Here is a 16,847-nt window from a genome sequence, read left to right as displayed (position 1 = left end):
AGAGATGCAGCATGTGAAGGGAGGGTTCAATACATGGGAAAAAGACAAAAATTCTCTAGCATATATCTAGATGGGATTTATAACGAAAAACAAGATTAGAAGAAAAGAACAAAAATGTTAAAATCTCACATTTTTGAAAGAGTGTGAGCCCTCAGCATTAAGAAGTAAATGAATCCCAAGGGAAGGACACAAAACAACATCAATCCATATAAACAAAGTATATCTCAGAGTACCAAAGATAAAGGAGATCTTTAAATGAACTGGTAACAAAATACAGATTGGCTTAAAATGGGACAACAAATGGACTGACCTCTGACAGCTGACCTCTCCAAAGCAGGACTGAGGCAGATTCTAAAGAAGTACCTTCAATGTGATGGGGTACATTCTATCCTGTTTATTTCTATCTAATTGAACAAAGGTCAGTTTGTAGCTTACTATCTAGTGAAAGGTGTATTTAAAAATGAGGTCAAAATAAAAACATTTTAAGGAAAGTAAATACTGACCTTGAGATTTTAACCAAGTAGCAACTATTAAGAGGATTTCTTCAGGATGTACTTTCTTATGAAGAACACAGAAACCAAACCAAAACATACATTTAATTCAAGAAGAAAGGTGAGTCAGTAACTTGGTAATTATGTCAGTATATCTAAAACACTCATCATGTTTATGTTTCTAATACAGAACATTCTATTGACTAAAGCAGTGTGAAAACTAAGGTGGAATTTAAATATTGACAACAACAATGTGGATATGAGAAGATGGTTATTGTAATCAAAATGGGTCTGGTTATTTTAAAAATAAGATAGAAAGACTAACTTATGATTTTATGACAAATAGGAATGTCATAGTATTAAAAATTTAAAAGACAATAAACACAGTGTATAACTACCAAACTAGAGAAAAGTAAGAGGTCAGGAAGTGGGGAAAGTATATAGGAAGACACAATGAAGATGGAAAATGACACTCAAATTAAATTCAAATAACTCAGTGATGATTACAAAATACAAATGGGCTAAAGTTACTCAGATCCCCTTAAAGATTTTATATTAGATTTAAAATAAAGAAATCTAGATATATGCTACTAAAAGAGAAACACTGAAGATCAACAAAGATTGATAACAAAAGGACACAAAAGGCACACTGAGAAAGTATTAACCAGAAGCTATACAATATTGATTTCAGACAAAGCAAATTTTAAGAAAAAAGACCATTACGAGAAAGAAAGAATCTTTTACAAAACTGTTCCTTAAAATTACTAGGAATTCTAAGTTTGTTAAGAATTTTGTTTCCATTTCAATTATGTGTATGTGCATATGTGTATCTCTATGTGTGAATCTGAACACGAGCGCAGTGCCCACAGAGCCTAGAATAGGGTGTCAGATCCCACAGAGCTGGAGTACACGAGGTTGTGAACTACCTGATGTGAATGCTGGATGCCAAACTTGGGTCCTCTGTAAAAGCAGCATGACTCTAAGCCACTGAGCCATCTTTCCACCCTAGGAATTCTAAGTTTTAGTGACAATAAAAGCATAGATTATCCTAAAAACACTTAAAGCAACAACTGAAATTTTCAAGCCCACTAGGTGACGTATAGTTGTTTATCACTTTTTAACTATCTCTCTTGTCAGTCCTCTCTCTGGAATTTATCTACAGTCAAGCTTTTTTGTCTGTTTTGTCCACAGTCATATTTTTAAAGCTCAGAGAAACAGAATACACAGTAGTCGCTGAGTATACTTGTTGAGTGTTTGAATTAGTCAAGATGAAAATCAGATCTCAACAACAGAGATCAGGTAATGCAATCAACAAGCATGACCCGGAGCCTGCACTTCTAACTCGTGAAGACATGCTCTCAAACAGGCATGAAGTTCTTATGAAAATTCAGAATGTGCCAGACCACATGGTCTGACCACAAGACAATCAAGTTTGAAATAAACAACAACAAGACAATAAAGTTCCATGCATTATAAAACATGAAATATATTTCTGAATAGCACAAAGGGAAGAGGAAAACAGAGAAGCTCGCAACAGAGCTGAAGACTGATGAAAATATTATAACCAATACTGTGGCAAGCAGCAGAAGACATTAAGGGTACTTGCTGAAGAATCGCACATATATATATATACATATATATATATATATATCTAGATAGATAGATAGATAGATAGATAGATAGATAGATATAGATATATATGTTACATAATATGGTTAGTAGGTGGGGAGGTAGGAGATGGACCTGTGAGGAGCTGGCAGAAAAAAAATGAGGGGGAATATGATCAAAATACCCTGTACACTCATATGAAATTCTCCAAGACTTAAAAAAAAATATTCTTTTTAAAAACACCTTCCAGGCTAGATGATTTTAGCAGTGACTTCCTTCAATCAGCCATGGTTAATGCCAGTTTTTTAACAAACTGTTCCAAAGAGCAATTAGTGTTTAATGGCATGCAACTTTATGAAGCTAAGAACCTTGATACTCAAACTTGCCAGGGGTGGTACACAAGGGAAACTGTTGCTCAGTCTTCCTTGTGAAAATTATTGTACAAGCTTAAAAAAATACTAGCTCCACAATGACTGTAAGAGATCAAGGATGGTTCTTTGGGAGTGCTAATAGTGTGTTGCACTACACAAGTAGATTGTAGGGGAAAAATATCAAATAGTCTACTAGGTGGAGATATTGACAATGTCGATCAGCTTGCCTTGGTTTGAAAGTGTATCCAGAATCCTTTGTACCAAGGAATACAGAATGTTTCTCTCCTTCCTTCCTTCCTTCCTTCCTTCCTTCCTTCCTTCCTTCCTTCCTTTGTTGTTGTTTGTTTGTTTTTGGTTTTTTAAGACAGAGTTCTCTGGGTAGCCTTGGCTATCCTAGACTCACTTTGTAGACCAGGCTGGCCTTGAACTCCCATAGATCTGCCTGCCCCTGTTTTCCCAAGTGCTGGGATTACAGGCATTCACCACCGCACCTGGCCAGATATTTTTCTAAAAATACATAATGTAAAACATTTCAAATGATTCCCTTCAAAAACAGAAACAGAATGAGAACACCCACTTATGATCAACACTGTCCTGGCAGACTTAGCACAAACACCTTTCAAAAAGCTCAAGATTTTAAAGGAAAATGTATTGCTTGGGGTAGCTGTGTCTGGAAGAGGTCTCTGAGGGAATGGCAGAATTCAGTATCATTTTAGGATTCAAGGATTCCAGAAGATCTACATTTTTCTAAAACCTAGAATATTCTTACTTTGGCGATGCTTGTACTTTTTAACAGTTACAGTTGTATTTCTTCCTGTTCCAAGCTCTTTAATAACTGAACCTTCCGGTGGACACTTGTTGGACATCTGATTTGACTGAACTCTCACAGAGCACACCCTTTAGCTCTTCAGATTCTCCAGGAACTCAGAAGAGCCCAAAACAGCACTGAGCTGGGCTCTAGAGGATCCTTACTGCTCAAACATGACTTTTTATTCATCATTTTCAGTGGGTTTTTTTTTTTTGTTTTGTTTTGTTTTCTTTCACACAAGCTACTTTCAAGAAACACCAAGTCCTCCAAGGGGGGTGGGAATCCCATTTCAATATTTCACTGGAGAGTGGTATTTCATGTTCTTTCCCCTTGGTTCTTAAAATGGTTTGTTCTTGTGGTTTTTCCAAGTATTTTAGTATTCTGAGTCATTCTGAGCAACTGACTGGGAATGTAGGAAGAAGTCTCCTTTTGCTGTTTTGATTAACTGTGTGATTGACCCTGGGCTTGTCACTGAACCTAATCAAGTAACTTCATTCATTGCTAAATAAAGATAAAACGTAGCCTGGAAACACGGGTTAAAATTAGACCCTGCCACCTGGTGACTCATTTCTCATTAATTTACACAAATTAGATTTTTCTTGTAGCATTTCCAACTGAGGAAAAATAAAAGCACCCCCTTTATTATTTCTGTCCGACTGTAGCACATTTCCATCCATTGTTTGTTCAATTCCATGGCTTAGTTTTAGTGAACAGCCATAGCACCTGGGGATGGTCGATGGTTGGCACTAAATCAAGCCTTGACAATCCCCAACAGCAATAAAAGGAGAAATTAGAAAAATGGCATGAGGAGTAGGCAAGGAAGGAAGAGTAGACCAAAGGCCTGACTCAGCTTCCACTTCTGAGTCCAAGTCTGCCTTGTGTGATCTAAGAAAGTCAAAAGAACATTGAAACCATGCTTTCTAACTTACAGAATGCTCACCCACAGCCTTCCATCTTTTTTAACTTTCTGTGCAATTGTTTCAATTCCACAAGCAAGAAAAAATTAAAAAAAAAAAAGATGAGGATTTCTAAGTTTGTAAGTAATAAACCCTGATGTGGAGAACTATAGGTAGTAAAATATAGTTTTAGGAAATTATTTGGCAAGATTTTAGGGCCTGCTGGAACACCAGGAAATACAGCAGGATTTGAAAATCTTTCTGACTCTGTTTTAGTCTTTTAAAGCCATAACCTGTGGTGGATGTTAAAAATATAACACAAGCCTAAGGAAAGCTGATGTAGTGGCGCTTGCCTGTTATTTCCACACTTGGGAGGTGGAGGCAGGAGGATTAGACAGAAGTTCAAGGCCAGCCTTGGCTATAATAATGAACTCTAGGCTAGCCTGAGGTACCTGAGATCCTGACTGGAAAAAAAAAATTAAGTGTGAGAGAAAAATTCTTAACGTAAAGACTGCTTCACTGTCTTACCTTTGTTCTGTGTTAAAGAGTGCAAAGACGTGCTTGCTGGACATGAAGCCCTTCTCCACATCCCGGACCTTCAGGTTGTCCAGTGGAAGCATGTATTTCTTTTCTTTCTCCTGTTAACACAGGTGAGAGAGAACGGACTTTAATAAAAAACACCAATGGCAACACACCACCTGAACTGGCTACCACTCGATCACACTTGATTACGTTAACTTGACAGTCACTACTTTTACACCAGGAATACCCAAGGAATACAAGTTATCGGAGACAGTGGAATCCAGTGATTCTCAACACATGGGTTCAGAGCTTAGGGGTGGGGTTGGGGTGGGGTAGGGGGTGTACAGGAAAGACTCGGAGATGGAGAAAACACATGCTCCTCTATCCTTGCCCCCTTAGATGTTTTGAAATGTTAGTTTGATATTAAGAATTTAGCCATCTGTTAATATTTAGCAAAAATGTTCTGGTCCTAATTCAATGAGAAATGCCAGATGGATTTCATTTCACGTTTTATGTGCAGCCTAAGCAGTTTTGATAGCCAGCATTGGCAGGGGAGTGGAGACGCACAAGGACCCTGGTATGAAGTACCCCATAAACTGAGATAAAGCACAGAGAACCCTTCCTTCATCTGGGGCTAAGATGAAGTATAGGTCCACAAAAGGACTTTTCTACACAACTCAGAGTTATTAGTCCACTTGGGAAAAGCCACTAGGGTTAGCTGGGTATTCATTAACACAAGTTCTCTTTTAAAACCAGACAATTCTTTATACATAATATGGATATTGGAAAGGTGACGTGTGCAAATGTGACCAAACCATGTTGGTAAAACACAGCAAACGCCAAAGACTTACCAGAGGGCACTTTTAAGCCACTGGCCCAGGGACATTGTGTAAATGCCTTCCAATCCATGTAACAGGCGAGAGGCAAACACTCAGTTTAGGAACCCTAGTAAAACCCATCAGCGGTCCCGTTAGCGTGGCACTTACTAGACAGTAGTCCTCTGTGTGAGGAGGACTGACGCCCCAGCGTAGTGGAGCGCATGCGCATAGCTCCAATTCTAACACCTCTATCGCTGCCCCTGGGAACCGTGCCCCAGACACCCATGTTTGCCAGGAGTTTGGCTGTTCCTACAGCATTCAGGGCTACGTAGGAGCTTGCGGCTCAGGAGCACAGAGCATGTACACTGTGGGACTGCAGGGGATATCACGGGTTTTGCCATTTTATGCGCCAAACCCACCAACCAACCAAATAAACAACAGCAGCAAAAAACTGAGCAGAATACATCGGAGTAGCCCCCGCCCCCCGAAAAAATACGACTCCGTACTTAACCACAAAAAATAAGACAGTGAGAAGAGAGGGCTGCAAAAGTTGAGGGAAGTTGGTTGGCGAACAAGATGGCCGCTCTGGCAAACAAAGCCTTCAAAGGGTTGAAAAAAGATAAAAGGAACTCAGCGGGAGTGGAGGAGGCCTAGGAAAAACATGTATGGGCAGAGCACTGTGAGCCCATTCTAATATTTCCTGTGCAAAATTAATAATTTATTCATAAATGCATAGATATGCTAAATAGCAAAATCTATAACTCAAGTAAATGAGGTATCAGCAGGGAGTCCAACTTACTTAAAACATTTGTCAAACTATTTTAGGGCAGAATTGTAACAGGCCAGACTAGATTGAATAAAACCTTCTCCAATACATAATCAAATGAAAATGCTTGAGACCCAGAGAACATTTTTTTTTTTTTAAATTGGATGCTTTTCAATGCCCTAAATTTAAGCAGCTGGGTTTTTTTAAAGCACCATCCTATTCAACCTTTTGAAATGATGGATTGGCCTTTTTAATAGGAAATCTGCATTTCATTGTAAAGATGGAACACGATGTCCTTGGCCTGCGTTCTATAGAAGTAGGCCTGCCTTTGTACTGCATTCTTCGGCATATAGTGAAGACTGACCAAGTTCACATCAGCTCTTAAGCTCCGGAGGAAAACATTCAGATGCAGACAGAGGAGGGGAGGAAGTACAGTCCTTACTCCCAAAGAAAGAGAATTAAACAGCATATTTACCTACGGTTTCTGGGAACATGGTACTCGATTACTTCATGATCACAAGGTTTAAGACTGACAAGACAGTTTCTTCTGACTGGCTTGGTAATTAAATTGTAAGACAGAACTAAACAGGGCACCAAGAAGTGAAACAGTATGTCATGGGTATGTCTGAAAATCTTGGTGGTTTGGGAGTTCTGGTTCAAAAACAACAGTAACAAAAATCTTGAATCTCAAAAAGCTCACACAAAAGGCTAGGGGAGGGAGAGATATATGGAAAGATGACTTCTAAAATGTAGAGAGACTTAGCACCATCTTAATTGCTAAGTTGCTAAGTAACTTGTCAGTTTTAATAATCCACCGTCCAACCTGATAAGCACCAGCTACAGGCAGCTATGAAACTACTTGAAATGTAGCTAGTTAAATTGGGATATGCGTAAATAAGAGGCAGACGCCTGGTTCCAAAGATCTGGTGCAACATATTAAGAATAATAACGATTTATTTGCTTGCTTATTTAGAACTTTTTTATATATATGGGTGCTCTGGTTTCATGTACGTCTGTGTGTCACATGGATGCTAGGAGGCCAGATGAGGGCATCAGATCCCCTAGAACTATAGTCATAAATGGCTGTAAGCCACTGTGCCAGTGCTAGGACCTCTGGAAGAGCACTGGCTGTTCTTCCTAATGAACATTGCCTCTAGCCCACCAGCAACAATTTTAATTAACAAATAAACTTAACATTAGTACTTTTAACAAATGAAAATTACATAATCTCATCAATATTTTTATATTATTTTAAGTTATAATTATGTGAATATGGCAGGGTACTATTAATCATGATTTCTCCTGCTTATTTTTTTTTCTTTTGAAGGGTGGCTGTTAGACAAAGACAAATACAAATGACATGTGGCTTGTATGAAATTTCTTTTAGAAGCACTGAGCTCTGTGCACTTAGTATCTCCTTCCTTCCTTCCATCCACTCAGGCCCTCTCCTTTTCTGAAGTTCCTGTTTCTGCCAGGCAGCATATTCCTTATTAAGCTTGGCACATTTCTGATGTGCTTTTTCCTCTCACCTGCTTCATTACACAACTTGAAACATTTCTTACTCTTTCCATGCTGCCCCAGGTTTCCGGCATCTCACAGGCTCTCTGTCTGCCTTTTAGTTTCTTTAACAATGCTAAGGTGAAGATTTAGTTCTTCAAAGTTAATAGCTTTCTATTGTTCTATCAGACTATCTAATTGATATTATTTAAATGGACTTCCTTTGCAAAGAAAAATGAAGTAAAGAATACTTTGGTTGTAAAAGAGACTTAAACTTTGATAATTTAAATGCCATTATTGGGCAGACATTTTGAGGTGAAAGCATATACAAAATTTTAGAGATTTATTTTAATGCCAATTCTTAGGGAAACTTTTTGCATATTTCGAAAAGCTTCTGGGACCGATGTCACTTTGGTGGCATCATTCTTTTTTCTCATACTTAAACAGTACTTTTTTTCCCTTTTCTGAACACAGGAGGGTCACTAGCATTTGTCTGAGGTATCCAGGAGGAGAGAGATGATTTGTTCAAAGAGAAAAGGAACATAGGAAACCTAATGCTCTATCCCAGTAAACTGGGCAAAAGCTGGAGACATTAGAGGCGCGAAGGAGGGCATCTCTGCACAAGAGAGTGTGGCCTGGCATGCAAGTGACCAATGGGTGCTTAACTGAGGAATCACAGTGAAGAGAGGTGGAGATTATAGGATGGACATACTATATGGTCTCTGGACTCGAATTCAGAGTCAGTAGATTTGTCAAGTATCCAGTTGTGGCCCCGAGCTTGCAAAGCACCATTAGTTGGTTGCTAGAAAGGGATATAGTGGGTGTTAGGAAGCGTGCATTCATGTAGCAACTTATATGAACTGAGTTTCATAAGTTGGTTAACCATTTGAGTGGCTTTAGTTTGATTTTCTTACTCATAAGGCAACAAAACTTTTCCAGGAGATTGGCTGGAGGCTGTGAGTTCTTCCTCATTCCAGTGCCAACAAAGCATAGAACACAAGTTCCATAGCATATTTTATAAATACCATCAAATTTGATTTTAAAATATTGTTTAACAAAAGGCAAGTATTAATTTTTGACCGTCACATACTTTTAAGAATTAAATAAAAATCCATTTCTAAAAATAGTATAGGATATGGTTTTAGCTTCTTGTTGCTTTGACAAAAGCACATGACCAAAAATAACTTAAAGAGAAGTCTTATGTGGGTTCACGGTTTCAGAGGTGCCAGTCCATCACCATCTTCACAGTTCACAGTGCGACAGCCAGAAAGCATGGGCAGAGGCCTGTGCTGCTGGATCTCCACTTTCTTCTCCCTCTGTTGGACTTTGACTTCTAGGCTACGTCCAGGGTGGATCTTTCCCCTTCCCCTTAGAAAACCGCCTCTGAAAACGCCCTGACAGACACACCCAGGAGCATGCCTTTCTAATCATCTGGATGTGTCTCCATCCCACAAAGTTGGTAATCAAGACTAAGCACAGATGCCTGCCTGACTGGCATGACTTTTGACCACTAAGTCAACACAAAGTTTAGACTGTCAGGCTGTGTTTATTTCTTTGTTCATCTTTGGGTTTCTTTGATTTGTTAGTGATGCCTCCTTTCTCTGGAAGGAAATGGGTACTCGAGGCACTGAAGGGCCTGTCAATACCACCTCCCCCACTAAGCCAATCCCACTTAGAGAACATTACATACTTCTTTCTTTAGCTCTCACACTTTCCACATTTTTTTGTGGATTATCTAGAATATCAGTTTCTTGGTGTTCATATTGTTTCTCTGAGCAGACTGAAGCCCCTTGAGGACAAGGACCATGCTATGCTTATTTTGTGTTTATAGCACAGCTGCTATCACACTGTTGGTTAACAAACAGTTGATTGTTGGTGACATATCACGAACAAAATTTCAATATGGTTGATCTACTTACACCATTATGTTAAAATGCATTTAACCAGATGTGATATAAACACTTATTTTTCGAGCTTCAAAGATTGGTTTTTATGCAGTTTTACATATTTTAGACACATATAAGTTATTACGTGAAGTTTTACCAATCTAGATCAAAATACCTAATTTGATTCGCAAAACTCTTATGACTTCCGAATATGACAATCCAACCACTCTTGATAACAGTGCAGAAACAAAATCACAAGGATTCTGCTCTTTAAAAATGCCAGTTCCCTCACAGACCCTAGATGAGAATGTACTATTACAATTTTCCTAAATCTATAATTCTAAATATGTATCTTTATATTCACAGATAAGTGTAGTTCTCACACTCATTAAAGACACTTCTCTTTTTATAGCAAATGAAGGCTACTGCAGAGATCCACAACCGATTAAAATACAGAAAATAAGTGATTGCGGGGTACCCAGGTCCAGCTGGTACATCAACAATGCCACCCCTACCTCCAAGGCTCAAGGAACATCCAAGAAGAGGGGGCAGAAAGATTATGAGAACCAAAGGAGCAGGGCAGAAAGTCTTCTAGACGTGGGGCGATGCTGCATCCATGAATCTCATCCATATTGCTGCCTAAACAAGACTTATGGAGAATACTCCATGCTGCTGAAAAGAGCAGTGCTGCATTGGTACAGAATTTTCTAGTATACCCATCTTTTTCTCAGATTCATATAGCAACTGCCCATGTATATTTTTCGCCATTGTTGCCTTTGCCACACCATAAACAACCAGCTTGATAAATGTCTTCTAGACTGATATGTGTCTGTTCTCCCTAAGTATTGTACCTTTCATTGGTGGTGAGCGGGACATTCCTACAACAGGGCCCTACCACACCAGCAGTAGGTGCAGACTGAAGAGACAGTAGTACTATGCCAGCCAAAAACTAGGTAGTTGTCCCATCTAGCACTTGGTCCAAAAAGAGGGCAGAAGTTCCTAGACTTCCTAGCTGAAAGATTTCTTATCCCAAAACCAAAAAAAAAAAAAAAAAATTTCTAGAATTCTAGAAACTCATGAGGTACCATGGTACCTCAAATCATTATACTTTGCTTGCTCTTCAAGAAAAAATAATATTGACCAATATTTTCTTTAACATTTTATTTTTCCTTTGTTGCACTGTAGCCAGAATGTTTATAAGCAACATTATCCTGGGTATCAGGGTAAGGACCTGGGCCATGAAAAAAATGTAATGGCATTGTGTGTTAACTCAAGACTTCTAGCTTTGACAAACACAGAACAGTTCGTAAGTGTGCATTTCATCATGTTCCTCCCCTCATCATCCACTGTATCTTGAATGGGACATTGTATTGTATGCTATTCACAATGAATCGAAGCTCTTCACCATGAGCTCTGTGTCAGCTCCAAGACTGGTCTTACAGGGTAGTCAATAATGTCTTCAAATGAAATGCTTTCATTTTCTGTGCATAAAATTTCTAATTGTATCTTTTTGAGTCTTTGTATATAAGGATGTTCAGCCTGCAGCCCATGTGTTAGATGATCCCAGGCTACCCAGGAATGTAGCCCCACACCTCTGTAAATAACAACACTCTCATATACTCTTCCGATAAAACATTTATACATAAAACAAATGAAAGACCTGGAGGGAACAGGAGCTCCACAAGGAGAGCAACAGAACCAAAAACTCTGAGCACAGGGGTCTTTTCTGAGACTGATACTCCAAACAAGGGCCATGCATGGAGATATCCTAGAACCCCTGCACAGAAGTGGCCCATGGCAGCTCAGTGTCCAAAAGGGTTCCCCAGTAATGGGAACAGGGTCTGTCTCTGACATGAACTCATGGGCTGGCTCTTTGATCACCTCCCCCTGAGGCAGCAGCCTTATTAGTCCACAGAGGAAGACAATTAAGCCAGTCCTGATGAGACCTGATAGACTAGGGTCAGATGGAAGGGGAGGAGGACCTCTCCTATCATTGGACTTGGGGAGGGGCATAGGAGAAGAAGGAGGAAAGGTGGGATTGGGAGGGGATGGAGGAAGGGGCTACAGCTGGGATACAAAGTGAATAAACTGCAATTAATAAAAATAAAATAAAAATTTCTTCCAGTAGGAATGCATTTCCACATTTGTCACTTAGCTTCAATTTGACTTGAAACTCTCACAAAACATTATACCATTGAGTATTTATAACTTTTTCTAAAAAATATTAGAGGTGCCTTTTCCTCATTTCACTTATAGACTTTCTTAGTGACCAGAATCCAGTCAGGAAAAAGACTTTGACACCACTGTCCAATATATTAATTGATTTGAAAGTGGAGAAGTCCTGACCATAGTGGGCTTGTCATGAGAAAATTTATCCTTTATATTCGTCTAATACCTCTGATGTAGACTCTCCGATGTGGCCAAGAATACATATAGAGTGTGCTCATTGCCTGCATTTCCACACACTTCCCTCTCTGTCTGGCTGACCTGCCAGTCTAATGCTCCAGTTGATAGCAGAACTCTTCTCTTGTCCTCTGGCTGCTAGGAACTTGCTTTGCCTCTTCCCTTCGGATCTTCCACATGAAGTAGCTCTTTGTAACTGGCTCTGACCTTTGGCGATGTAAATAGACCTCCATTCACCCCCAGACACAATTCACTGGACCCTCAAATTCAAACTACCTGTTTGAACTGAAGTGTACTGTGATTGCTAAGAACATCACAAAGGCATGAAGTGCTGTTGGAGGAGAAGCCAGGCTACTAGCAGATCTGCACTGGGGCCTTCCCCAACTGCTTTCAGGATTCCGTGTATCCAAGTCCGACCTCTCCGCAGCACCAGCATTCTTGGTCTCTACTATATTATTTTGAATTCCATCTTATTTTCTAAATCTCCAATTGTTTCGACTAAGTGTGTGCGTGTTATTCCTTTAACTGTAACACACACTCCGGTGTGAAAGAGCAAAGCCTTACCGTCACCTGTTTCTCTTGTCACCTGTACCCTTCTCCCTGTTTCTCTGGCTTTGCTGCTGCGCCATTCACTCTTTGAGACAAGAAACCTACCCAGCAAACACTGGTTGGCTGAACAGATGAGCAGTCCCCTCTGGGCTGGCTGGCTCTGGGCTGGCCCAGATTAAGGACTCAGAGATGATGGCTGGCTTGTAAAACACTCAAAGCACCAAAGGCAGAAAGAGAGGCTATAAAAATATTGAGAATGCCAAAGCGCTGATTTCACATGCTGTTGAAAACCAGAATCTTCTTTATTGCTATTAAAGAAGTTACAGTTATAGAGATGTACAAGTATGAAGTGCATAATGTAAACGGCTCGTCTTTTTATATGGATCTTAATTCCTTGTTTTAATCAGAACTACACTCTGAATGGTAAGGAACATCTGTCAACCAGGGGGTTGTTTAATGGAGTTCTGTAGATTTATTCTCTGATGCTGAAGAAACTACCCATGAAAAATGAGTAGAGTCTCCTAATGGGCCAAGGAAATGTCACTCCATCCGGGCTACCAGCTTTGGGACCACTGGGTCCATGCCTGTAGTGGGCTCTGGAATGGAACTGCCTATGGCATACCTCCATTGGTAGGACAAAGAAAGCCAGTGGCTCTGGTCACCTCCCACCCTAGCTGGAGAAGATGCTTTGCTCAGAGTCCATGTCGGTATCTTCAAGACATCCACCTGGCTGTTCTGACACGCAACCTTCAGACTGGTGGAGCCTCGGTTCTGGATTTCACTGTGAGAATTATTTCCTGGAATTCAACCTAGCTTCTATAATTTTCCCCTTTTATAGTTGTCTACAAAACAATTTATTCCCCCGATAACTTTTTTTTTTTCTATTTGGAGCAACTAGAGAAGGCTCCGGTTAGCAAGCGAGCAAGCACAGTGGGAATAAGCCAGTAGTATCTAGTCAATTTCTATTTTTGCGCCTTACTAAAAACAGACAATACAGCGGAACAAGACATTAATCAGTAACCCCCAGCAAGTAACAACAGCTCACATGAAGCATGTGCTAGCACGCATGTGTACCATGTGCTCACAGTCATGAATGCCTTAAACTTGCCACTGAGGGTCTTTGTGTGCTTTCAGGATTTGAGATTTGAAATTCAAGGTATGCGTGAAAGGGATAGCCCTTGAGCAACCATGTAGAACACCAAAGGCAACAAATACTAATAAGAAAGGGAGAAAACGCCTAGAGCTAGGCTATCCTACAGCAGCAGTGGAACTTGTAAGTTCAATTTTCTAAAGTCAAGCTAAGTACCATGCTCAGTGTCTTGTATTTGTTTTCAGTTACTGGGAAGGATTTTTTTTTTTCTCATCATGGCACCATATGCTGCAAGCCCTTTAAATTAGCATAATTTCAAATGCTTGCTGCTTATATTTTCATTTCTTTCTGTGTTCTAAGGCAAGGCAATTTACTTTTTTTATTTTAAAGAGAAACTTTAAAGTTTGGAACAGTGTTGGGCTTACTAGAAAAAGTGCATGACATGATTCAGATTCCTGGCATTAAAATGCAAAAACAAATAGTCTTCAATGTTAACTATTGTGGCTGTATGTTAAATCACATGTGAATATAAAAGAGGCCACAAAAGCTGAAACTATGCTTACTCTGTAGCAGCTTAAAGTGTGTATTAATCACACAGCCCTCTCCATGCACAGCCTTTGGGTACTTAAATTAAATAAAAGTGTTATTTTGGCTGAGTGTACCATACATTTGTAAAAGTGCAGCTTAATAAAAGTGCTCTGTTTACAAATCCAGCACATTTTTTTTTTCTTTTGCTTCTCTGAGAAAATGTGGGTCAGGAAGGCATAGTACAAATAAAATCTTCTGACGAGTCCCAGAACTCAGGAGATGAATGGTTTGAAATTTCCCTCCATCATTTGTCACCAAGCTACAAACAAAAATCAAAGCTTCATTTCCCCTCTCCTCTATCATTTCAGCATAGAAACACTAAAAAGGGGGGGGAGCACATTAAGGAGAAAAGTGAGGGCTGGGAAGGGGGGGTCAACCAAATTAGTGAAGTCTCTTTAAGTGCTCTGTGGCGGCGATTGAACTGTTTTGTGTTTAACTGTCTGCTTTTTGGTCTGCTGATATTAACATAATTTGAAGAGATGTCATCTGAGAGGGAAAAGCTGATCTGACTGAGACCTACATCCTTTGTCCTTGGCTAGGTAGTTAAGAGCCTTTCTCCCAGGGAGTACAGACTCATGAAGAGGGGAAGAGGGGCCCATGTAAGTGACTTCTGAGATGCAGCCTTGGACGTTAGAGAACATTTGGCAGGCTCGTTCTAAGGCAGCTGGTCGGCTGTGCACCAATACTGGGTCAAACATGTCTCCACAAAGAATAGGCTTTGGACGAGGGGACAAGTATCAGGATGCTTCTCCTTTGTCAACCCTAATGATGACTGTTAGCCTACCTATTACTTTCTGGGTGAGGGGAGTGAAACACACACACACACACACACACACACACACACACACGTATGCTCACACTCCAAATAAAACTCAGGAAAGGACAGAAAGAAGCAAGGCAGGGGTACAAGCAGGACAATAGCAAAGCTACATTCCCAGGGAGGAACAAGTGCTCTTTGCTTCCCACGCATGCTCAGGTGGGCTAATCCATCCTCAACTTTTGGGGCACAAATACACAGAAAGGGGAATCCTCATCAGGGACAGGACAAAGAAGAAATGACAAAGAAGGTTTGTAGTTGACACATGAGGGGTTCACACAGAAGCTCTGTCACCAGCTGTGTGACTCCCCAACAAGTCTCTTAATTCACCTATCACTGACTCATGTCTCATCAAGGATGTGAGGTCAATAACACCATGGAGCAGGCTACAAATTTAGGGACTCCTGACATATGTTAATTTCCATTTCCTTGAAGAAAAAAAAAACCCTTCCCCCACCCCCATCATCTTGGCCCTTAGAAATATAGCGTTCTTCAACACATTTATGATGCTATACTTTATACTTTTTTAGGCCATTGAACTAGGAGGGGAAGATAGTCAGCTCCAAGCTCAAATGTAAATACACATTGACCATGAACAGTATCAAGTCAGAAGTGTACAAAGCAGCTAAGTCATCACTGCAATTTAGTTAAAACCATGCCTCATGATTCAGGGAAGATATGGGAGAACTACAGAACTGTGGACTGGGTTGCAGCCACACTGAGGGAGTGAGGGTGTAAGTCTAGGCATACGTATCATTCCTCCTCCTCGCTCCTACAAGAGACCAAGGAAAGGACTTGGAAACAAGGACAAGCTCTTAAAAGCATAAATAATTCCAGAATTAGAGAATTGTCTATTTTTCCTGACAAAGATGATCACACACACAAAAGATGGTGCACAGGAGTCTGAAGCCCGACCAGGAAACTGTAAGTGCAGGAAGTTTTGGTTTCCTGATGCAGATCCTCAGCTGGTCTTGCATTTCTGCTGCCCTCAAAGCTGGACTCTCTAGGTGCCTGCTGTTGTCACCTTGGTCTGAGTTTTCCCTCTGCTTCCTCACAGGTTCCCCCTCATGCTTTGTTTCCTCTGTAGTAGCAGCTAGACCTGATGCAGGAAGAGTGGGGACCCTGTTCTTCCTTCTGTGGATCCCCAACCCTTGTAGGGTACTTCCTGTGTCTCATGTTTCCAAGCTTGGTTTCATGTACAACTGTACCTACTTACATTAATATCTCCTAGAGAATAAACTACCAATAACCCCTGATATTAACTATATAAAGAATTTGAGTTCTTTAATCCTTCTATCGACAAAAGCATCGAGTGGTTCAAGGTAAAGCAGTGAAGCCTGTGGCTTGAGTCACTTCTAAGGCATTCATTGCTATAAGTAGCTGCCTAGTCCAAGGCTGGACTTACAAAATTCTTATGTGCTTCTGAGCTTTAAGTGAAGAGAGACATTTAAGTCAGTGTTTCTTTAACCAGGGTCCCCGGATTCCCACAATCAATGAGTTCTTGTGACAATTTTAAGAAAATTTTATTTGGGGGCATAAAGTTTCTATAAAGTGCTTCCTGAATTGTCAGGGAGACTATTTTATGACTCAGAGGTGCCATTCAATGTCAGTCTGTCTGATTGCACTGGGTCAAGACTTACTACATCAGGTGAGAAAAGGAATGAGACAAACATCAATACATCAGTTATACACTATACTATACTATACTATACTATACTATACTATACTATACTATAC

The 16,847-nt window shown here is 40.1% G+C and overlaps 1 protein-coding gene across 5 annotated transcripts in view; it reads right to left on the bottom strand.

Annotated features, from left to right (window-relative positions):
* The window catches only part of Dnm3 (dynamin 3), a 477,548-nt gene that overhangs the window by 125,632 nt on the left and 335,069 nt on the right, over positions 1-16,847 (bottom strand). For all 5 annotated transcript variants that reach the window (XM_055624408.1, XM_055624405.1, XM_055624406.1 and 2 more), the window contains one exon: positions 4,703-4,812. In XM_055624408.1, the coding sequence (XP_055480383.1) occupies positions 4,703-4,812 (110 nt within the window). The remainder of the gene's footprint in view (positions 1-4,702; positions 4,813-16,847) is intronic.

Source organism: Psammomys obesus, unplaced genomic scaffold (assembly GCF_907164565.1).
Source record: "Psammomys obesus unplaced genomic scaffold, mPsaObe1.curated_primary_1811, whole genome shotgun sequence".
Lineage (NCBI taxonomy): Eukaryota > Metazoa > Chordata > Mammalia > Rodentia > Muridae > Psammomys > Psammomys obesus.
This window is presented reverse-complemented; position numbering and strand designations above follow the sequence as displayed.